This window comes from Schistocerca piceifrons, chromosome 1 (assembly GCF_021461385.2).
Source record: "Schistocerca piceifrons isolate TAMUIC-IGC-003096 chromosome 1, iqSchPice1.1, whole genome shotgun sequence".
NCBI lineage: Eukaryota > Metazoa > Arthropoda > Insecta > Orthoptera > Acrididae > Schistocerca > Schistocerca piceifrons.
In genome coordinates, this window is record NC_060138.1 from 689,143,162 (window position 1) to 689,163,685 (window position 20,524).

The 20,524-nt window shown below is 40.1% G+C and overlaps 1 protein-coding gene across 2 annotated transcripts in view; it reads right to left on the reverse strand.

The window, feature by feature from the left end:
- Positions 1-19,750, reverse strand: part of LOC124788193 (ubiquitin-conjugating enzyme E2 J1-like) — a 63,749-nt gene extending 43,999 nt beyond the window's left edge. Inside the window, exons 1-3 of one of the 2 annotated variants that reach the window (XM_047255375.1) lie at positions 19,587-19,750; positions 19,384-19,446; positions 19,079-19,284 (exon numbers count right to left, since the gene is read on the reverse strand). In XM_047255375.1, the coding sequence (XP_047111331.1) occupies positions 19,079-19,284; positions 19,384-19,420 (243 nt within the window). In that variant the 5' untranslated portion in view covers positions 19,421-19,446; positions 19,587-19,750. Of the gene's footprint in view, positions 1-19,078; positions 19,285-19,383 lie in introns of both variants that reach the window. The other variant, XM_047255366.1, reaches the window with a different exon arrangement.
- Between the last annotated feature and the right edge of the window lie 774 nt (positions 19,751-20,524).

The following is a 20,524-nucleotide window of genomic DNA, read 5'->3' on the forward strand; positions in this document are numbered from 1 at the left end:
CAGGTTCTTTCATGAGCAGCTGAGTGGAGTATGTCAGAGGCAAAATCAATTGGTGGATAGTTTATATAAGAGAAATAAATGCTCAGACCTATCAGTTGACAGAGAACAGTGAGGCAAACAGTGTTATTCTTCAGGAAGTAGAGCATAGAATACTGGATGCTTTTCTAAGGGGGCTTCCATGTGGTATTGTAGAGGAGGGTCTATACAGGAAACCCCAGAGGTCTGGCCAATTGCATCAGGATAATCACAGAGTTAGAAGAGTTGGATGTGCAGACAGGGATGCAAGACCAAAGGAGCATCTTCTTTGCAAATGTGAGGTGCTACAAGTGTGGGCAAAGGTCACATTTAGAAGCAATGTAAGCAACCACAGCCTGAACTACTCCAGGGGTTAACAGAGGCAACCAACCACTTGATATGATTGAGACAGACAGCTTATATCTGTTTAGCCAGATGTCAGTGGACAACTGCTATGTTTTGATAATTGTAAATCATTTTTTGTGATATGTCACAGTGACTGTCATTCAAAATCAGAAAGCAAATACATAGCGCAGTTGATAGTAGACAACTAGTTTTGAATAATGTGACACCACCAACTGTACTTTTCTTTTTATTTTAGAATCCATGACTGGTTTTGGCCTCCAAGGCCATTACCCAGATATATGTGAGGTGCAACCTGCACCTACATGCTTCATATTCTGAGCAAGAAATTAAATGACTGGTTGTTGAAGTCTGGCATCCCTGAGACTATAATCACGGATCAGGGCAACAACTTATGTCAGAGCTAATGAAATAATTGTGTCACCTGGTATGTATCTGGAAACTAATAATTACACTGTTGCACCCATAAGTTAATGGGAGAACTGAACACATTCACCAAACAACCAGGAAGATGCTGAGCTATTATGTCAGTAGTCACCGTAAAGACAAGGATGTTTATCTACCATATGTTATGGCTGTGTATAATTCAAAGGTGCATGACAGTATCAGACTCTTGCCAAACCAGATAGTGTGTGGAAGGAAGATGCCATCACCATTTGAGGTTATGAAACCAATGGCAGAGAGTAAACACAGGGAACCTGTATGCAACTTTGCTAAAACATTACAGGATGTGTGGAAGTGAGTGCAGTAGGTGAACATGAAGGCACTCCAAGCATCACAAGAAAATGGGACAGCATAGGAATCCCCAGAGTATACGGTTGGCCCATGAGTGATATTAGCTTGCTGGTGTATACTGAAGGGTAAGACGAAGAAATTTATTATGCAATATCAGGTACTGTACCAAGATGTGGAAATTATGTCACTGGTAAATGTTAAGCTGCAACTGGCAACATGGACGGCCATTGTCCATGAAGGGTGCACTTGTCCTTTTAATGACGCTCAAGACAGGTTACCACAGGTACCAGTGACGCGCCTAGGAAGATGGAGCACATAAAAAGTGAAGCAAGAAGACTGAAACACACATGCAAGCCACATGTGAGGTACACTGAACACACTCAGATCACACAAGTAAATAGGTAGATTACCATGTGTATTTTGACAGTATTTATTCTTTGTGATTAATTGTGTAGAAAATATGGGGTTCTTGTAAAAGTTGTGGAAGTTTATGTTTTTTTCCATGTAATTTTCTTGTTTTTGTCAATATAGGCAGATTTACTTTACCTGTTTTGAGGTTTTTGTAGCGGTAGGCATGGTAGGGAGTTTACTGTGTAAGGAATTGGGAAAGACGAGGATGTATTGACATAACAGAAAGGTTTATTCATTCATGATGCGTATGTGGAAAGAGTTGCAAGCATCCAGCCTTTTAAAGAGGAGGGCTGGAGGAGGAGGATGTAATGTCACAATCATGGATGACCGTAAGTGCCTTCAAGCGATTTCTGTGAGGTAAGTTGTGAGGAATTTATGTGGTTTACGGCACACTGAGGATTGCCAGTGGTTATGTGGATTAATGAGAATCAGTGCTGGCAGTCGAATGTTGTTTTAAGAATTTTTTGGGAGAATATTGTTTATTTTGCTTTATCAATGCATTTGAAATTATGTTTTTTTTAGTTAAAAGTAATTGTGAATCTGTGCATATCATGACAAGGGAGTAGCCAAGGAACGGGTTTTGTGTATGCTTGACCCAAGTCGTAAAGACAAATGAAAAGGCTTTCAAGTTACAGTTGTTTTTAGGGTAAGCAGGAGTAAGAGGAGGCCTACTTTATTTACTGCCACTGTACCCTTACTTTCAAATAACCCGAACTTATTGGATCTATTACATGTTCAAACACAAAGTGGTCATCATAAACTGCTATGAGCAGGGTCAACTTAAACGGATGATGAGACTGGAACTGTGGGGTAGTGGATTACCGATTAATGACACAATTAGCGACACATAAGGAGCAGCTTTTCATCTCTCAGCTACTTAGTAAATAAACACAGTGCTCCCATTGCATCAATCAGCATCATACTGAACTAATATTAGAAAATAGCTATTAATTTAATAAGTATCCAACAAACAATGTGATTCACAATGAATTAGAGCAAGAAGAACTGGAGAATGTTGTATACTGTAGTGGTTGGTATAATCTCTGGCATAACTCTGTTGCAGATCATGTGGGGGAATGGGCTGTGTGGCAACCTGGTGGGGCCCAGTGAAAGACTGGTGGCTGCAAAAAACACTTTTTTACTTTTTAATCACACATTTCTTGGTTGTCAATGTGAGGCAAACAAGCCTCACTTCAGCATGGCTGGCTGGTGATTGTCAACAGATAGCTGGCCTCTGCCCAGCAGAACGGTACATGTGTCAGCACCCTGTGATACTGACATCGTGCTAGGCAGCAAGCCAGCCATCTGTCAGTAGGCCCAGACCCTGACATTAGCAAAACAGTTGTTCTTCTCACTGTGTCTGCCATCTGGTGTTGAATGCCCACACCCCAGTGCCTCAGGCACAGCTTGTATCTTCCGAGGTGATGAGGGAAGAATGATGCGTTTGCAATACGACTTGCTGCCTCCTGCCAGGGGTCTGGCACCAGCATGCAAATGGTAGGTCTGCTGTGCTGTGCTGTGCTATCAAGTCCTACAAAGTAGACTTAGTGTGGGAAGCAGCTGCCCAGACCATGCCTCAGGCAGCTGTAATTCTTTGCTTGTCCCTGATGCTGGAAAATCTCATACCACCTGTATCAATCTCTGATCGGTCCTCACACCATCCTTACTAATTACTTGTCCCAAGTAATTTACCTGTTCCAAAATAAAATGATACTTCTTGGTACTCAGCATTAAACGTGCAGTCTGTCATCTCCTGAATACTTCCCCTGGTCACTGTCTGTGTTCTTGTATAAAGATATGTCATCCAAATACACTAAACACTTATGGGGCTTTAATCCCTTCAACACTCCATTTTTTAAAAAAAAATGGTGACATGGTGCTGGTGCACTTTTCAAAGCAAATGACATTTTTCTACAGTCTTAACATCCCCAAGGTACTAAAAATGCAGTCTTTGGTCTGTCCTCTCAAATCATCTCCAACTGATGGTACTCACTCCTCAAATCCATCATTGAGAAATACCAGTATTGCCCAAGATACTCAATTGTTTCAGTGATATTTAGAATGGGCTAAGAATCTGTGGTCATCTTACTGTATTTCCTTGAATCATCCATAGACTGTTTTGTTGCAATTCCAATTCCTGCTCCCCGTGGGCTACAGCCCTCTTCTATTGTGGGGTTATAAAGTGCAGCTACTCAAAGAGCTCCACATGGGCTGTAATACTGTACGTCAGTGAAACTTGGTACACATTATAGTACATAAATGCAGACTGGATTTACGATGGAAAAAAAAAATTAGTTCCAATTTTGGTCACTAGATGCAAACCTAGCACTGTGAATAGGAAACATTTTTGGAAAGCTGCATTACGCAGATTTATCACTGAGTGAGCTGCATGATCTGTTGCTCCATCTTGCTTGGAAACAGTGGTTTCCACACAATTGTGCTCTTCCAAAACAAGAATCACATCCTGTACAAGGAGGTCTCAATAACATGCACATGTCACGGTATGCCTGATAGCCCCTCTGAGTGTATTCTCTTCAAAGAATAATGGACTGAGAATAGACGCTGTCAATCCACGCCGCACAGGCATATAGGGCAAATGCAATTGCTCTTCGTGCACAACACACAGTTTAACACTACCCCAAAATCAGCAGTTCTGTGTATTCACTGCACCCTGTGCCTCATCACTCCATAGCATATTGTCTGCCCACATGTCATCAACTTCGATCCATGGCAGAAAACAACAAGATTCAGAACATTGCTGCAGATCATGAGGTTGCTGCGCTGTCAGAATATTACACGAGTATCAGTGTGAAATACACCACAAAACTTTCTGTGATGTGGATCATGGGATGGACAATTTTCAGACACTGCACGAGCTCCCACCTCGTCAATAACTTCCACTGATATAGGATGCCTTCCATTCCAGATGCCACACCCAGCTCACTCGTATTTTTGAATGTCATTATCATCATCTTTAAACCATTTAATGACCAGAAGCATCTTCTCAGAGCTTTACGTCAGAGATACTCCCTCAATGCAGCGCTATAATTGTTCACATAAAACACTTTCACTAACAGCATACAGTCTCTCTTCTCGGCAGCCACATAGATAACTCAAATTATGGCTTGTCAAATGAGAGTGTGGCTGTCATATTATCATACAAACAGTGTAAAGCACCAGACATGCATCTGGTGGCCACAACTGGAACGGGTTTGTTTTCCAGTGCAAATCGATTCCATATTAATGCATTACCATATCTACCAAGTTTTGCTGTCATACGATAATTACAGCCCACAATGGACCTCAGTGAGTAGCTGATTGCAGTCAGCCAACAGTTGGCTGATAAATTCTTTTAAAATTGACTGCAGTGACCATGACATTCTGTATGGCTTCCAAGATACTGGCACTTCATTCCCTGTTGGAATCCTGTGTTGAGTCACAGACATTGCTGGCAACAGCCACTGTTGAAGGAACAAATCTGTAAACTCTAACGACATTTTTTCCATATGTGCTTTCTCTAATCCCCTCAAATGCTTCACTTTCTCACATAATGCACTCTTGCAGGCATTCTGCACCTTTTCATAGTATGCACCTCTTGTGCAGAAATCTTCCTCTTCTGGAATCTCTAACATTGCCACTAATGTTCCCTTTGGTCCTCAGCACCAAAATTACCCACACTGATAGGTGTTACCTCACCTCTGTCCTTTTCCTGTATGTGTACAACACTTTATCCTACTGGGCAACACAGTATATTCAATACATCACTAACCTTCAGCATTTCCAGAGTACACATCATATCAACTGCTAAGTCAAGCTCCACACTCGCCCAAAGCAGCTTCCCAGTGCTGTTCAACACGCAATCATGTGAATTAAGCCTCAATGTCATTGCTCACAGTGTAACTGGATTGCTTATTATGACAAATTAAAACTGACAACAGTCAGTTTTCACTAGCCATAATGTCTTCCCACTAACAAGGAGAGTTCTCTAGTAGTGGAATCAGCTTTTGAAATAATCTACACAGTGACATAGCATAAGGTGCAGGTAGCACACCCTGCAACTATTCACCCTGATGGGCCCTCATTTGTGGAAAAAAAACTAGAATTTCATGTGATGCTCTACAGCTTTATTAAAAGGAGTATTGCACAGACTGGTTGCATGGTGTAGTAGTTAAGGTACAGCTGTCATATGCAAAAGATTGAGAGTTCAAATTTTGTCAGATGCTTTGAAATTCTTTATTTTTAAATCTTTATTGACATAACTTTGATAATTACTTCTATTCAATTAATCGTTTAAATGTAATCCGTTTTATTTATATTCCTTAGTTACATCATTTTAATCACCATATTAACTTTCTTGATTGATCTCAGTTTTTCTTCCTCTCACTCTCTTTTCCAATTGGTATCTCTGTGCATTTCAATTTAATTAGTTTTATTTATCTATCATAATATTTAAACATTTCAAAATGCCAATCTACTGATTAACAAACAAAAAACAAAATAATCTATTTATAATGATTGTGCAGTTGTGCCTAAAATGTATTTTTCATTACAGGATGTATGTGTTTTTGGATGGTAATCGTTATACAAACTTGAAAACATGAATTCTTATCGCAATATGGACAAAATAACGCAGATGAAGATTTAAACAAAGGAAGGGATTATAACGAAATTCAAGCAAGAGGTGGAATAGAAGTAATGAATGCAATAACAAGGGTGAAAATACTGGACGATAACATGGAAGTAATTAAATAGCAATTAATAGACAAAAATAATTAAAATCACAAGAACAACGATTCCAAGTGGAAAAGAAAGACAGGAAGAAAAATGAGAGTAAATGAGAAAGTTAGTATGATCATTAAATTGAAATGACAAAGAAACAGAAATTAAAAAATTATATTTAAACCAATTACCAGAATAAAATAATGATCAAAGTCACTTCCATACAGATTTTAAAATTTAAAAAAATTCTTAGCACCTAATAATAATAATAATAATAATAATAATAATAATAATAATAATAAATGTCGTGTGACTAGGGCCTCCAGTCGGGTAGACCATTCGCCTGGTGCAAGTCTTGCGATTTGACACCACTTCGGCGACTTGCGTGTCGGTGGGGATGAAATGATGATGATTAGGACAATACAACACCCAGTCCCTCAGCAGAGAAAATCTCCGACCCAGCTGGGAATCGAACCCGGGCCCTTAGGATTGACATTCTGTCACGCTGACCACTCTGCTACCGAGGGCGGACTTAGCACCTAATGAAATTCAAACTCATAGCATTTGGCATGGGAGGACTGCGTCTTAACCATTATGCTACGCAACTAGTCTGCATAATATTCCTTTATTAAAGCTGTAGAAGACCATGCAAAATTTCAGAAACTTTTTGTTGATTACCCACCAACATGGGCCCACCAGATTGAATGCTGGGAAACCTACATCACCGTACAGATGGTTTCAGAAAGTCAATCCCATCACTGCACACCTCTTCTTGTTTCACAACATGTCATTGAAGGTCAATGGTATGTTGCTGATGGAGAAAGCCTTAAAGATCATGCTGTAACCCTTGCTTACATGAGATACCACTTCTACACACTGCCTAAACTTGGTTGCCTCAAATTGAAAATTCATCATTACTGACCCCGGTGGCCTCATATAATTTGTTATTCCTCACCTAACACAAATTATAACACAGTAGGCCTCATTGTCTGTGACTGACTTAATCCCTCGAGGCCACAGAGACACGCGCCTCTGTATTGAACAGAAATTATACCTTTCTCCACTTATTATACCTGCTGTGGCACATTCTGCTTCTGGATTCATATTTCCTGCATTTGTTTTTACTGGGTACACCTTTTGGCAATTTTGGGGTTCCCTTTTGAGTTTAGTGGGTGCCCAGACCACCTATATTGTTATTCCCTCTGCATGTGTCCATTACACTCACAACTGAAACATTTTATATTCGTTGCAAACACACTTCGTCTATCTCTTACTCCTGTCACACTATTAGTTTCTTCAAATTCCACTGCTAGCCTCACTGCTGCATGGAGATCCCTTGCAACACCAGTGCACACCCTCCTAGACATCTCAGGTGCTATACCCTTCAAGAAAGCATTGAGTGCCCTTTGCTCAGGTTCCTGTAGCACTACCTTGTCCACCCCATCATTCTGTGGTAAATCACATGTATGCACATTGATTTTTCTAATTCTGTCTGAAAAATCTTCTATGACTTGATTAGTCCTCTTGGTAAACCCATTTCTGACACCACTTTGTTAGAGGGTGGCACAACCTATGGCACCACTGTTGCAGCCTGTGCAAGGAGTGGTCCCAGTGATAAGACTGGTGGTTGAGAAAAACACTTTATTACTTTTAAATTAAACATTTCTCCAATGCCAATGTGAGGCAGACACACCCCCTCTTCACTGTGGCTTGCAACAGATGATCAGCAAACAGCTGGCCTCCGCCCCGCAAGACGGTACACACATTAGTGTCCTGCGTTGCTGATGACAGGCCAGGCAGCAAGCTGGCATTAATCCAGCAGGCCAAGGCCCTGATATCAATGGCACACTACTTCTTCTTCTTCTTGGTGCATCTGCCTTCTGCTGTTTCATGACTGTAGCCAGGAAACTTTGGCACCACTCACATCTTCTGCAGTGACGAGGGAAGACCGCCAAAGCATAGGACATGACCCACTGCCTCCTGCTAGGAGTCTCGCATCGGCAAATGCACACAGAAATCTACTGCATTGTGGCGCCAAGTCTCACAGCCTGGATATGGTACAGGAGGCAGCTGCCCTGACCCAGTTTCAAACATCCATCATCTCACTGCCTGGCAAGCCCTGGTGTTGGGGAAGTACTGCTGGGTTTCAAATGAATCTGTCTCAAAATTCACAATTATTTATACTGCTACAGGATGCTTTTGTTGCACTACTACCCAGGACCCAGTCATGTAGCTCATAACATGGTTCGAGCCCTAGTGTGTTAACACCATCCTGCTCACTCAAGCTATTACTACTGCGCAGTGCAGGTTTCACAGAGCATAGCTTGTGCCTCTCGCAATCCTTTTGCATACATGTCAATGTAACTGGCTTGTTTCCACACTGTGCATACCAACCAACAGTAGCTAATGTAATTCTCCATGGGTGTTTCTTAAAAAATTTTACAAGTTTTATTTAAGACAAGGTAGCAACAATGTAATATGTGTGTCACACTATGAAATGTATTGTGAGATTTTTCCAGAAATGTGAACATGCTGTCCCTCTTTCCTGAATCATCATCAGTGCCACTGTGCTGAAAACAGCATCTTGCCAGCTGCAGCCATCACCCAAGGGAACACACAGCATGCTATCAACTTGCGGGCTCCTGGTGACACTGGCAAGCTTCACCAGCCATGACCACCTGCATCACAGAAGCCACTGATTGCCTTCTGCCTCCATATCCACTGCCGTGACTGTACTGACTGTCGCCAGCACAGATCGGCAAAGATGTAGCACGAAGATCAACAGTAGGCACTGTACTAAGTGCGCCTACCACGAGAGAGGCCAGAAACACACCGACAAGCAACACGCCGCCAGCGCCCTCCCATCAGCATGTATGTAAGAGTGGTGCCGCTGACCAGAAGGCCTCACTAACTCACTCAGGCTACGACAGTGCATGGTGACCAGACTGGGACTAGCAGTGAGACTAAAGTTTGTAATAGCAAGATTACTGATACCGACTGTAAGAGAACTTTACTGATGAGCTTGTACCACAACACAAGCACTCTATTAAAGTTAAGTATCCAGGTCATGGAAATAAAGAACCGTATTAATCCATGTGTGCATTTGTGTTGTATAAAGAGGGTACCAGCCACCCATAACACCACCCTCTCCCTTGCTTCCTTGGTACAAGACTCTATAGTGACTGTTATGGAAATATGTTTCCATCATGTCAGCCATCCAACACCTGCCACTACTCCACTGCAGCCATGCCCTGGGACGTGACTGCTACATGCCCTGAACTATCAAAGGCAGCTTCATATGTCACTCCAGAGATTGTACACCCTGACCTCTACAGTTCTAATCACTCTCCGTAGTGTACGCAGTATAAACATCTGTAGGAAAGTTGCTCTGCTATTAAACAGTTGTTCAGTGGCACATGAATGATATGAAAATGCGTGATGAAAAAGTATTTAAAAAATTGCAAGTATAATATCATCACAGTGCTTCTGTTCTTAATCAACTGATGAATACTCAAATTCAAGCGATATACAGGGTATCACAAGCCTTTTGGGTCAAATTGACATAGGTGGTAGTGGATCAACAACCAGTTATATTGAGATAGGTAACCAACAGTCGCAAACGCATATTTATTGTTTCATGGACATACACAGCATACATTGCAACAATGTAGCTCACAGTAATCGTTCATAGCGATGACCCCCAGTCTCAATGCTTGAATTGCAACAGTGCACACAGTTCTGCCACACTCTGACAAAGATGCACTGTGTCTGATGTACACTGGAACAGGCAGTGGGTGGTAAACAGCATACACACCTCACCATCAGACAGACATGATGTACACAACTTAGCTCATAGCACGTGCAACATGTGCCACATGCACACCACTATCCCTGGTGTCAGGTAGGAATGCATTTAAAGTATGGCGCAGCAGGAAGTAATGCCTGTAAAGCAGCACAAATGTACAGAGATAACTTTCCCAACAGGTGTCATCTTAACTGGAAGACATTTATCTCTCTGGATACCAACTTACGAGAGTCAGGGTCATTCACGCCACAGATAGCCGGCTAAGGTTCCCGCCACAGACATGTCTGAATAGCAGACTGAGGGGACAGTGTTGGATCATTTGGCGAATTACCCAGCATATGAGGCCATCAACTTGCCTGAGAAACGCACACTTCAAAGGATAAGTGCGGAGAGTACTGACTGATTAGGTACTACACTCCTGTCATAAAGAATGTTTGCTAGTACTGGGACCAATGGATTTTGAGCCCCACATTCACTTCTGTCAATGGATTATCCGCCGTAGTGCCGAATTTTGCACAGTTTAGGCCTCATTCACCTGTGGTGATGTTTTCAACAGCTGCAACAGCCATGCTTGAAGTGAGGACAATCCCCAGGCCACCCACTTCTGTGGCCACCAGCAGCAATTCTCTGATCAACGTATGGGCGAGCGTTGTTCAAAATACCTAATAGGACCTTATTTTCTGCTTCTCATTTGACTGGTCCATGTTACCTGGTGTTTCTGCAAAGATGTACAGCCACAGTTCTTTGAGACTCTACCCCCTATTTTCCACAAAAGGATTTGTTTCAACACAGTGCACCAGCCCATTTCAATGTTAATTTCTGTTAGCACCTGAACAACATGTACCCTCATCGTTGCGGGAGGTCCTGTCCTATGGCCAGTGCGATCACCAGATCTCACACCTGTGAGCCTTTTCCTTGGGTTATGTCGAGAGGTTGGTGTATGAAACCCTCATTGAAATGGACAAAGATCTGCTTGCTAGTGTCCAAGCTGTCTGTCTCCTGGTACAACAGACACCAGGAATCTTTGAGTGTGTCAGAACTTCATGTGCTGTTTCCCTTCATGCACTGAGACTGATGGTCATTACTTAACAATTACTACGAAATACACTGTTGTCATGTGGTGTGTGCTGTGTATGTCCATAACACAATAAACAAGCATTTCTGACCACTGGTTCCCTATCTCAATATAATCACTTGTGGATTCCCTACCACCTGATTCCATTTGACGCAAAAGATTTGACACCTTGTATATTACAAATACCTTGCTGTGACACCCTCTGAACATGGTCTACATATCTGGAAGAAAACAGGTGTGTTACAACTTGGCAATACTTGCGTACACCCTGACATCATGAAACCTTTTGAGACGGAAATCTGAGGAATCTAAGAATGATAAGCATGTCAGTATTTGCATAGCTGCATGGCAGGAAAAGAGTAAAGCAACACAGTTTGGGGGTGAACTAGGCAAAGTGATTAGAACAGTGATTTTTTTTTCAATTAACAAGTGTCTGAATAATAGAGATAGCCAATGTAACAGCACTGTGCAGTCAACAGTGACTTGAAGATGCAATGGTTAGCAGAAATATAAGTAACTGAAAAAAATTTTAACAAATTCTAATTTTTCTAGACACAAAACTGGACAGAAATGGGCAACAACAATGTAATTAGAAAGCAGTTGACAATACAAACCTCGACAACCCGACATCTTAAAACATATTTTAATTGAGAAGAAATCTGTCACAAAACATTTAAATACTCAATACTATGTGGTCACATTGTTGCACTGAATTTGTACAGAAGTCAGCTTATATGTAACACTCATATTATTTGACAGTATCAATCACACATGCAGCACACAGTTAACCGCTTTTGAAATTAGTCGCTGAGGGACGAGGAGTTGGCTACCAATAAATCCTTTAGTTTTTCTTAAACTGGACTTTACTACTAGTAAAACTTTTTATGACCGCTGACAAGTTATTGAAAATGTGTGTTCATGAATAACAGATGATGATTCTGAATATGTGGTTATTAGCCTCTTTATCCACGCCTGGCATCCAAAAATATAGGTACAAGCCTTTTTTGTTCCTCTCTTTGTTCAATGGTAATAAAACTATCACACTTTTGTATTAGGTACATAAATGGGTAATTAGCCTACTAAAATTCAGCTCTCAGAATAGAAAACTAAGATCACTGCTTGGGAGTTAAACTGGCAACCTAATACATGTAGTATCTTAGGTTAATACAGAAATGGATATATTTTGCTGTCTAAGCCAGGCTCAGGTGTGGAGAACAGACTGGGTGGTGCTGTTTCATCATCTGCTAGAATCTCTGACAAGTGTTGCCTTAGGCCCATTTGATGTCGCCGATCTTTGATAGTCTTACAGTCTTCAGGATGTAGCAAAACAATGTTCTTCCACAGACACACCTGGGGGTTTGTTCTTTTCATAGTAGAAAGTCTCGAGTTATTTAGATATGTTCAATTCTGAGACAGCATAAGCCAATACCTCCTCTTCTTGAGCTTCTAGCAAAATCTGACAGACCTTGGTGAAGTGTTTGATGGTCCATAGTTTATTCGGTTGCGGACTACCTTGCCATTTGTTTTCCCATTTCCTAAGGACATGTCATGGACATGTGTCCTTGAGTCAGCACCTGGAATAACTAGTTTGAGTATTTCCTTCCTCGTGGCTTCTTTGGCTAGCCTGTCAGCCAGCTTATTATCCGGAATGCCAACATGGTTTGGTGTCCAGAGAAAAAGCTATGGATATATCTGTACAGTAGAGACCACCCAGTTGTTCATGGCTACATATACAATGGATGTTTTGGACAGCACTTGTCTTGACAGCACTTGTCGTTTGTTTGCAAAGCACCCAAAGAGATGCTGCATACATAAAAAATCCCATCCAGGGAAAGCCATTATGTTTTGTAGTGCTGTATGGACGGCCGTTAACACTGTAGTAAAAATACTAAATTTTAGTAGAGAATATTGGTCTTGTGATTCTTGAAGTTTTCCCGGCGTACTGAATGTTCGATGAGGTTTCAGGATTGCTGTTGGATCATGTTGACTTCCTGCCATGATATTTTGGCTGGCAAGCGTCCAGCCATCTTCAGGTGAGTGTCTGTCACGTCGGCAACATTTCATCTAAAATAGGTAGGATTCTAAGGAAATATCAAGTAAAAGTAATCTTCCGGCCACCGGCGAAGATTAGTGCCCTTCTCAGTTCGGTAAAAGATGATCTGGGTCTGCAGAAGACCAGGATCTACAAAATTCTTTGCCAGTGTGGCAAAGCTTACATCAGTCAGACGACACACACAATACATGAAAGATGCATTGAACTCTAGCGCCACACTCACCTTTCGCAGCCCAGTAAGCCGGCCATGGCTGAGCACTGTATTACCACAGGACCCGCTATGGATTTTTCTGCCACAAAAATCTTGGCCCCAGCGAAAATTTTTTGGGATTCAGTAATTAAAGAATCTGTGAGAATACGCCTAGCACAAAATCTGATAAATCGTGATGGCAGTTTTGACAGGAAGGCAGTTAATTCATAATGACACATCTTGTGACATCTGATGTCTGGTTTTTAGTGACGCGAGTGCGCATTCTGACAAAGGGCAAACATGTAGTTTTCACCTTTATGCATGCACATGTGTGCCACACACAGAACAGTATTTCCACAGAGTGCGGATTTCGACAGAGGACGCTCCTGTGACGGCCGCCAATGCGCACGGGTTTCTGCACAAATGAAAGTTCACCATCTTGCCAAATCTTGTTAAAAATTTTAAAATAAGATGTTGTCGGGTTCTGGGGATGTATCCCTACATTGTTTTAAAGTATTATTTAGTTTCCAAAACTCTGCTAAAGGTGATGCTGAGGAAAGTAGGATGGTAATTCCTAGTTATTGATATTTATGCATACTATACTGTTAGAAGTTCAGCAATGTCAGAGGAACTGGTTTAATTTTTCCTTTGTTAAGTAGTCCCTGGATTCCATTTATTGTTTCAAATCCACTAATCGATCATAATTTCGACAACACCTGTGAAGCTGAGAAATGTACTGTCACTGAAGAGATATACCATTCCCAACATTTTTTCTTCTTTTGTTTCACTAAATAATGCACTTTCACCCTTGATCTTGTGAATAAAATTAAATTTTCCACAGAGGGGTGTCATCTATGTTGATGTAGAGCCTTTTGTCATTCTCTTGATGGCTTCTGCAATCTCTCTGTAACCACCATGGAACAGATTTCCATCTAGCGGGACCTGAAGGGAATGCTGTTGTAGTTTTTAAGGGTGGATGATAATTTCTGCTGCACCTTGTACTACCTTGTCGATCCTCTTTTCTGTTTCATTGTGATCTGTGCTTTAGCAGTGAAAGCATTCCAATAGGTTCTTCATAGTGACCACTGTGACAAAAAACCAGTGTGGCATAAATTAGGAACCAATACATAGTTAGAGAAGGAGTATGAGATTAGTGTTGAATGTCCCACTGAAAACGAGGTTGGTAGAGATGGAGCACATGGTCAGACTATGAAAGGACAGGGAAGGAAATCAACCACAGTTTGTAAAAGGAACCACACCGTCATTTGCCTGCAGCGATTTAGGGAAATCATGGAAAACCTAAATCAGGATGTGTGTCCAGTGTGCTAACCGCTCCATCATCTCGCTTGGTGATACAATAGCCATATTTAGTCACTAGTGCAAATGCTATTGTGAACATTCCATTGCATAATAGATGCATGGTTGAGACAGAATATCGTCAAATCCATTGCAGAATAGGAACCACAAGTGGTGATCAATGAGCTGAAGCCCCAGAATGTAGGAGGCAGAGATCAACATATGAGAATAAACTCTCTTTTAGTTGCCCTCTATGAGTCACTATCTCACTGTCCCATAAGTGATTATGGGCATTAAAATCTCTAGTAAAAAGTAAAGCAGGGGTATCTATTTAATTAGGCCTTCCGTTTCTCTGTAGGTAATATCTTGCCATCATTATGCTCAACTGTACTCAAATGGGATTGCTTTGAGTGTAGTGTTCATAGGTATTTGTCCACAGAAGGTGTTTGATTTGACTAGTGTATGAACATCTCCAGATGCTAGTCCTGTGTTTTCTATATTGGTTATCTCGTGTGAGAGTAGGAAGGTAGTCTTCTAAAAATTTAAGTTCTTGTATTGCCTGCTATACATATTGTGGGATAGTTTGTGATTAATTATCAAATTTCATCTATATACCTATAAAAACCACTCCAATTCCATAATCAAATCACTGTAAATGCATCGGCATTCTCAGTAAGGATGAAGGTGATATATGTTATTCTTCAGAGAGTTTCAAACCCTCCTGTGTGGTTGGCATATTGTTCAAAGATTGTTCTGCTGTCAAGGAGAGTTCCAGTTCATCAGAACCAAGAAATCACAGCTTTGCTTTGTTTATTTCCTCTTTTTCTAATTTCCCTTCCTTTCCTCTTTTTGTTGTTTTCCTTTGTGTAATTTCTCAGATTGTAGGCCTCAACTTGACATATTAATCCTTTAACCACTGAATAGTGTCTAACAGTTCATCAGTCATATTTTGGAAGGAAGAAGCTGTGAAGTGGGTCTTCCTCTCTTGTGTGGGACATGAAGCACCACCTGTTTTATCTGCTGGTAGGCCACTGACAACTCTGTACAAAAAGGATTAAAGAGGGATGGAGATTCCTCTTGCAGGTAATCTTTCGGTTTTGGTTGTATGTTCTTGGCTTATAGCAGGTGGTAGATTTGGTTTTGAAAAAACTGTGGTAGGTGTGGTGCCACAACTTTGGCATAACAGACGACTGTACTGACTGGATGCAAGTATTCTTTCTTCAGGATACAACAGGCAGTCCATTATTTTATACTCTTGTATTTTCTTTTTGTTTTTAAATGTAGGACAAGCCAGTGAAACTGGGGGATTGTGTTCTACCAGTTTACACAGAAATTACCTGATACAGTTTTTATATATTGGATTTGCCATACATTGGGAAGGCATGTCCAAAATATAAGTACTGAAAACATCTTGTGTGCAGTGTGATGTAAGGTTCACATAGCACCGGCATATTATAACTTTTTAACTTTTTCAGGGAGGACATATCCTTCAAAAGCTAGGATGAAAGTGCTTGTATCTATTTAGTTACCTGTTTTATCTTTTTATATTTGCTGGACAAAATGCACACATCAACTTGTATTAGTTCATAGCTTCTGACATGCCTGCAGTGAGAGTTCTCCATGCAAAATAAATTCTGTACCTTATTCAAAGTTTTATGTGGAATAACAGTCACTGGTATCTCACAAAGCCTTTCATATGTTTGAAGTCCTTCGAATTGTGCAGCATAGACAGTTTAATCAATAGTGACCCATTTTGCATTTTTATCAGTGTGTTTACTTCTCCAAATTTATCTTCTATATATTCAATGAAAATTAATGGCTTCATTGCCATAAAAGTATCCTGACCCACTATTAGAAAACAAAAGGTACTGAATAAATTGTTTGGTTCCCGGTCTTCTGACATGTCCCTGTTCCTATGGGATAGGGAGGGCAGGGAAAACTGTTTGATCAGTAATGTTTACATTGAAATAGCGAGTTACCTTTTGTAACAGCCGGATGATTACAGCCATTGTATCGATTTAATTTGATGCATTCCACATTCAAAACATCCACAGTCATGCCACCTACTCTCATCACTACCGCCATCCAGCCACATTGAGTTCATATGGCATGACAGACATTGTTAGGAGTCTTCATGCCCCCAGAAGATGAGCATCTTCTCCTTGGTATCTGTGGGGAGCTAGCAGCTCAAGTATCACGATTGTTATCCCAGTTGTTATCTAGGACTCTACCAGAATGCTACCTAACAACCGCACCATGTTGGATCCACTACTGCAGTAGCTTTTAAGTGCATAAATGAGTCTCCACAGTTACTGTGCACAGAGGTCTTTTATGGCTGGAGGCAGCTTGAGCTATCTAAGGTGTTCTTCCCAAGTCAGTGGGAAAAAAAAAAAAAAAAAAAAAAAAAAAAAAAAAAAAAAAAAAAAAAAAAAAAAATTTAAAATGGATGTCTAACCAGAAGCTGACCAAAATTACATCAGTCAAAAAGTTAATATTTATATAGATAGATGAAGAGATATATAGATAAAGAGATATAGTGGAAAACAAAGCAGAACCTAAACACAGACATGACTGGGTGAACATCAAAGACTTCCACCATGGGAAGGAAAAGTGAGACAAGTAAGGATGGTTAAAGGTGGGGGGGTTGCAGCACAAGAACGGAAGTAGACGCGCCAAGAGTCATCATACACATATTCACAAAATGGTCGTCAGCCTGCTAATATGCTTGGAAAAATTTGTGGACAAAAGCAAGTGGCATTAAATCTCTATGAAAATTATTCTTATTTCTAGTACTGATTCAAGTGAGCTGTTGGTCTAAACAAAAAAAGATATACTTTCAATGAAAAGTTTCATTAAGGCATAAATATACAGTACTGGGAAGAAATGGTTAATGTCCTCAGTTCCTTAAAGAGGCCTCTGCCGTATGCTTTTAGTTCACTCCACAAATAATTCAAGTTATATATTTTTGGACTCAGAAAAATTTAACTTCCACTGCAAACAGAGATTTTTCTCTAAGCTTAAGGAGAAAGATGTGTCAACGAACCATTTATTAATGTCCATGAAAACTCCATGAAGCAACATTTCTACGACTATACTTGATTTGCTATTCACTGCAATGTTTGAATCAGGTGCAAGCAAAACAAACTCGCTATCTGGTAATATCACTGATGGAAAGTCACTGATATAGGCTACACAACAAAAGGTAAAGGCCCAAAGATGGAACCTTGGGATACCACATGTAATGACCTTCCAGTTGGATAATGTCTGATAACTTAACATACATCTTTTTCCTATTGGCCTCATTTGCTTCCTGTCAGAGAGATAAAATTCTAACCATTTTGCAGACTTTCCTGTTTCACCACAAAATTCTAATTTACTTAAAAGGATATTGCAATCTACACAGTTAAATGCTTTTGACAAACCACGTAATACACCACCAGCCTTTAATTTACTGTCTGATGAATTAAATACATTCTCACTGTGCATGTAGAGAACCTTACTCACTATTTGAATCCTTAAGAAGTCCAAACTGTGATTTTTTCAATAAATTATTCGTTGTCAGATCATTAATAAGCTGACTGTATGTTACCTTTTCTAAAATTTTCAAGAATGCTGGCAGCAATGAAACTGGATGGAAATTTGATGCCGCTTTTTTAACTTATTTCTCAAACAAAGGCATATTTCAGCCATTCACGAAATGATCCATTGATAAATAACTGATCAAACAGGTAGCTTAATATGTTGTTCAATTCTGAAGCAAACTCTGTAATTAACTTTGTTAATATTTCATCATAACCACTAGAAGTTTTTTGATTTTAAAGATTTTACTGTGGACATTTGCATTCATGTCATGAGCAATGCAAACATAACTCCAGCTCATGTCTTTATTATCAATGGCTGTTTGTGAGCGATTAGACACCCTAGTTGGGAAGCTTATGGTAGGAAAGAAGTTCAGTAATAGTGTTACTGACTGTAGGCCTAGTAAATTCTTACATTAAGAGTTTTTACAAAAACCCACACTAAAATCACCAGTAACACCTATTTCGTTGTTTTTGCGTGTTAAATAGGTAAGTACAGCTTCACGGTGATACATGAACAGATTAAAGTTAACTGCAGGTGCCCCTGATGTTTTCCAAACCTACGTCTGTTGCGCGTGCTTCCACATATTGCTATCCACAAAATTTATAATTTCTAATGAATGTGGCAACTCCTAAATACTCTATTTCTGCTCTACAAAAGTGAGATGCTCATCTAACACGGTCTCAAAATATGATATCGAGAGATGAAACCGGTTTCAACGTACACATTCATTTAAAGTTGTAACAAAACGCTGTCTTCAAAAAGCAGCGGAAGCATTGCTTGTCATTCCTTTTTACTGAATGTACAAATTTATAGTCAGCATATAGGCCTACTCACTGTTAACAGTATTATATTTGGAGGTTTCATGGGATACTCCGTTGGTAGTATTATCCTTCCATGATACACTCCACCTTCAAAGTCGGTAGCCGGCGGTCCACGCACAGTAAAATGCCATTCGAACAAGTTGTCATCTAGTGGGCGTGCCCAGTATTCTTCCGTGGAATCCTTCAATTCACACGCTTCTCGCATTAACCTTTTAACTGCTATGGTGAGGAAGAAATAAAACACACGTTTTGTAAGCTCGACACTGTGACAATTTCCGCGATCACACATAATATGACACCATAAGTTAAATTACTTACCAGGACTCCGAACATTGTATCTTCCTTGGATATCCATTTTCGGATGTGACAATCAAAAAATAACTACGAAAAAGTACAATGTATTATGTAGATATGCTTTTGACGTGGACGAATCAGATAGCAACACAATTCCATGTACAGTAAATATTACAAAAAGACTTCATTTTCATAGTTACTAGATGTACAGTAAAACAAGCCCTTACAAACTGGTCATTTACAACAGTGCTTTAGATTTCATATTCAGTACATTTAATTTCGAGTTCAAATACATCCTAAAACGTTTATTTACAAAAAACAAAAAAAATAACAAAATACTTCCCCTTCAAGTATCTATGACGCAATCAAAGACACATTGATTGCATACAGTTTAGATACAGGCACGGCCGCGTCTATTGACGACGGCCGTGATAGAGCTCTACAGACGTACCCGTAGAGACTCCACAATGGAGAGAAACGAAAAGCGTCTAATTAAAAAATCGAGTGTACAAAGGCGGATCCCTCTATTTTTGCGTAGTTTTATTTGTAATTTAAGAAGAAAAAATTTACCATTTGATGTCGGAGATGGAAAAAAAATCTTTGCTTCTCTCGCACTAGGAGCTATTACTTATTCGCTTCCTTTATTTTTTTGACACATATTCTCTGTTTTGTCAAATGTGTATTTCCTATGACTAATTTAGTAGCTGAAGGAGAGCATAACCAAAAATCAGTATTATTCTCCTTTATTCCTTTCTTTGTGCAGCCTGGTGTCAAGAGATTAAGTAGAAGAATCTCTTGGCGAGGCCTTTCATTTAAATGCAGACCATACGCTTCTGAAGAAAGAGATTTTTTATATAAGAAAATTGCAGAATCGTATCCCCATAAATTTACAAGCACTCCTCCTGTAATCATAATCTGACTCAATATTCTGGTCGTATGTAAAGGCTGTTAGTAGCACCAAAGTTTAGTATCCATTGTCTAGTGAATGAGACAGGAACTGAAATTGCGGGTATCAAAGCAAAAGCTAAAATGCTTAACTTCGTTTTCAAATGTTCCTTTACAAAGGAAAACCCAGGAGAATTGCCCCAGTCTAATCCTCGTACCACTGAAAAGATGAATGAAATAAGTATTAGTGTCAATGGTGTTGAGAAATCGTTAAAACTAA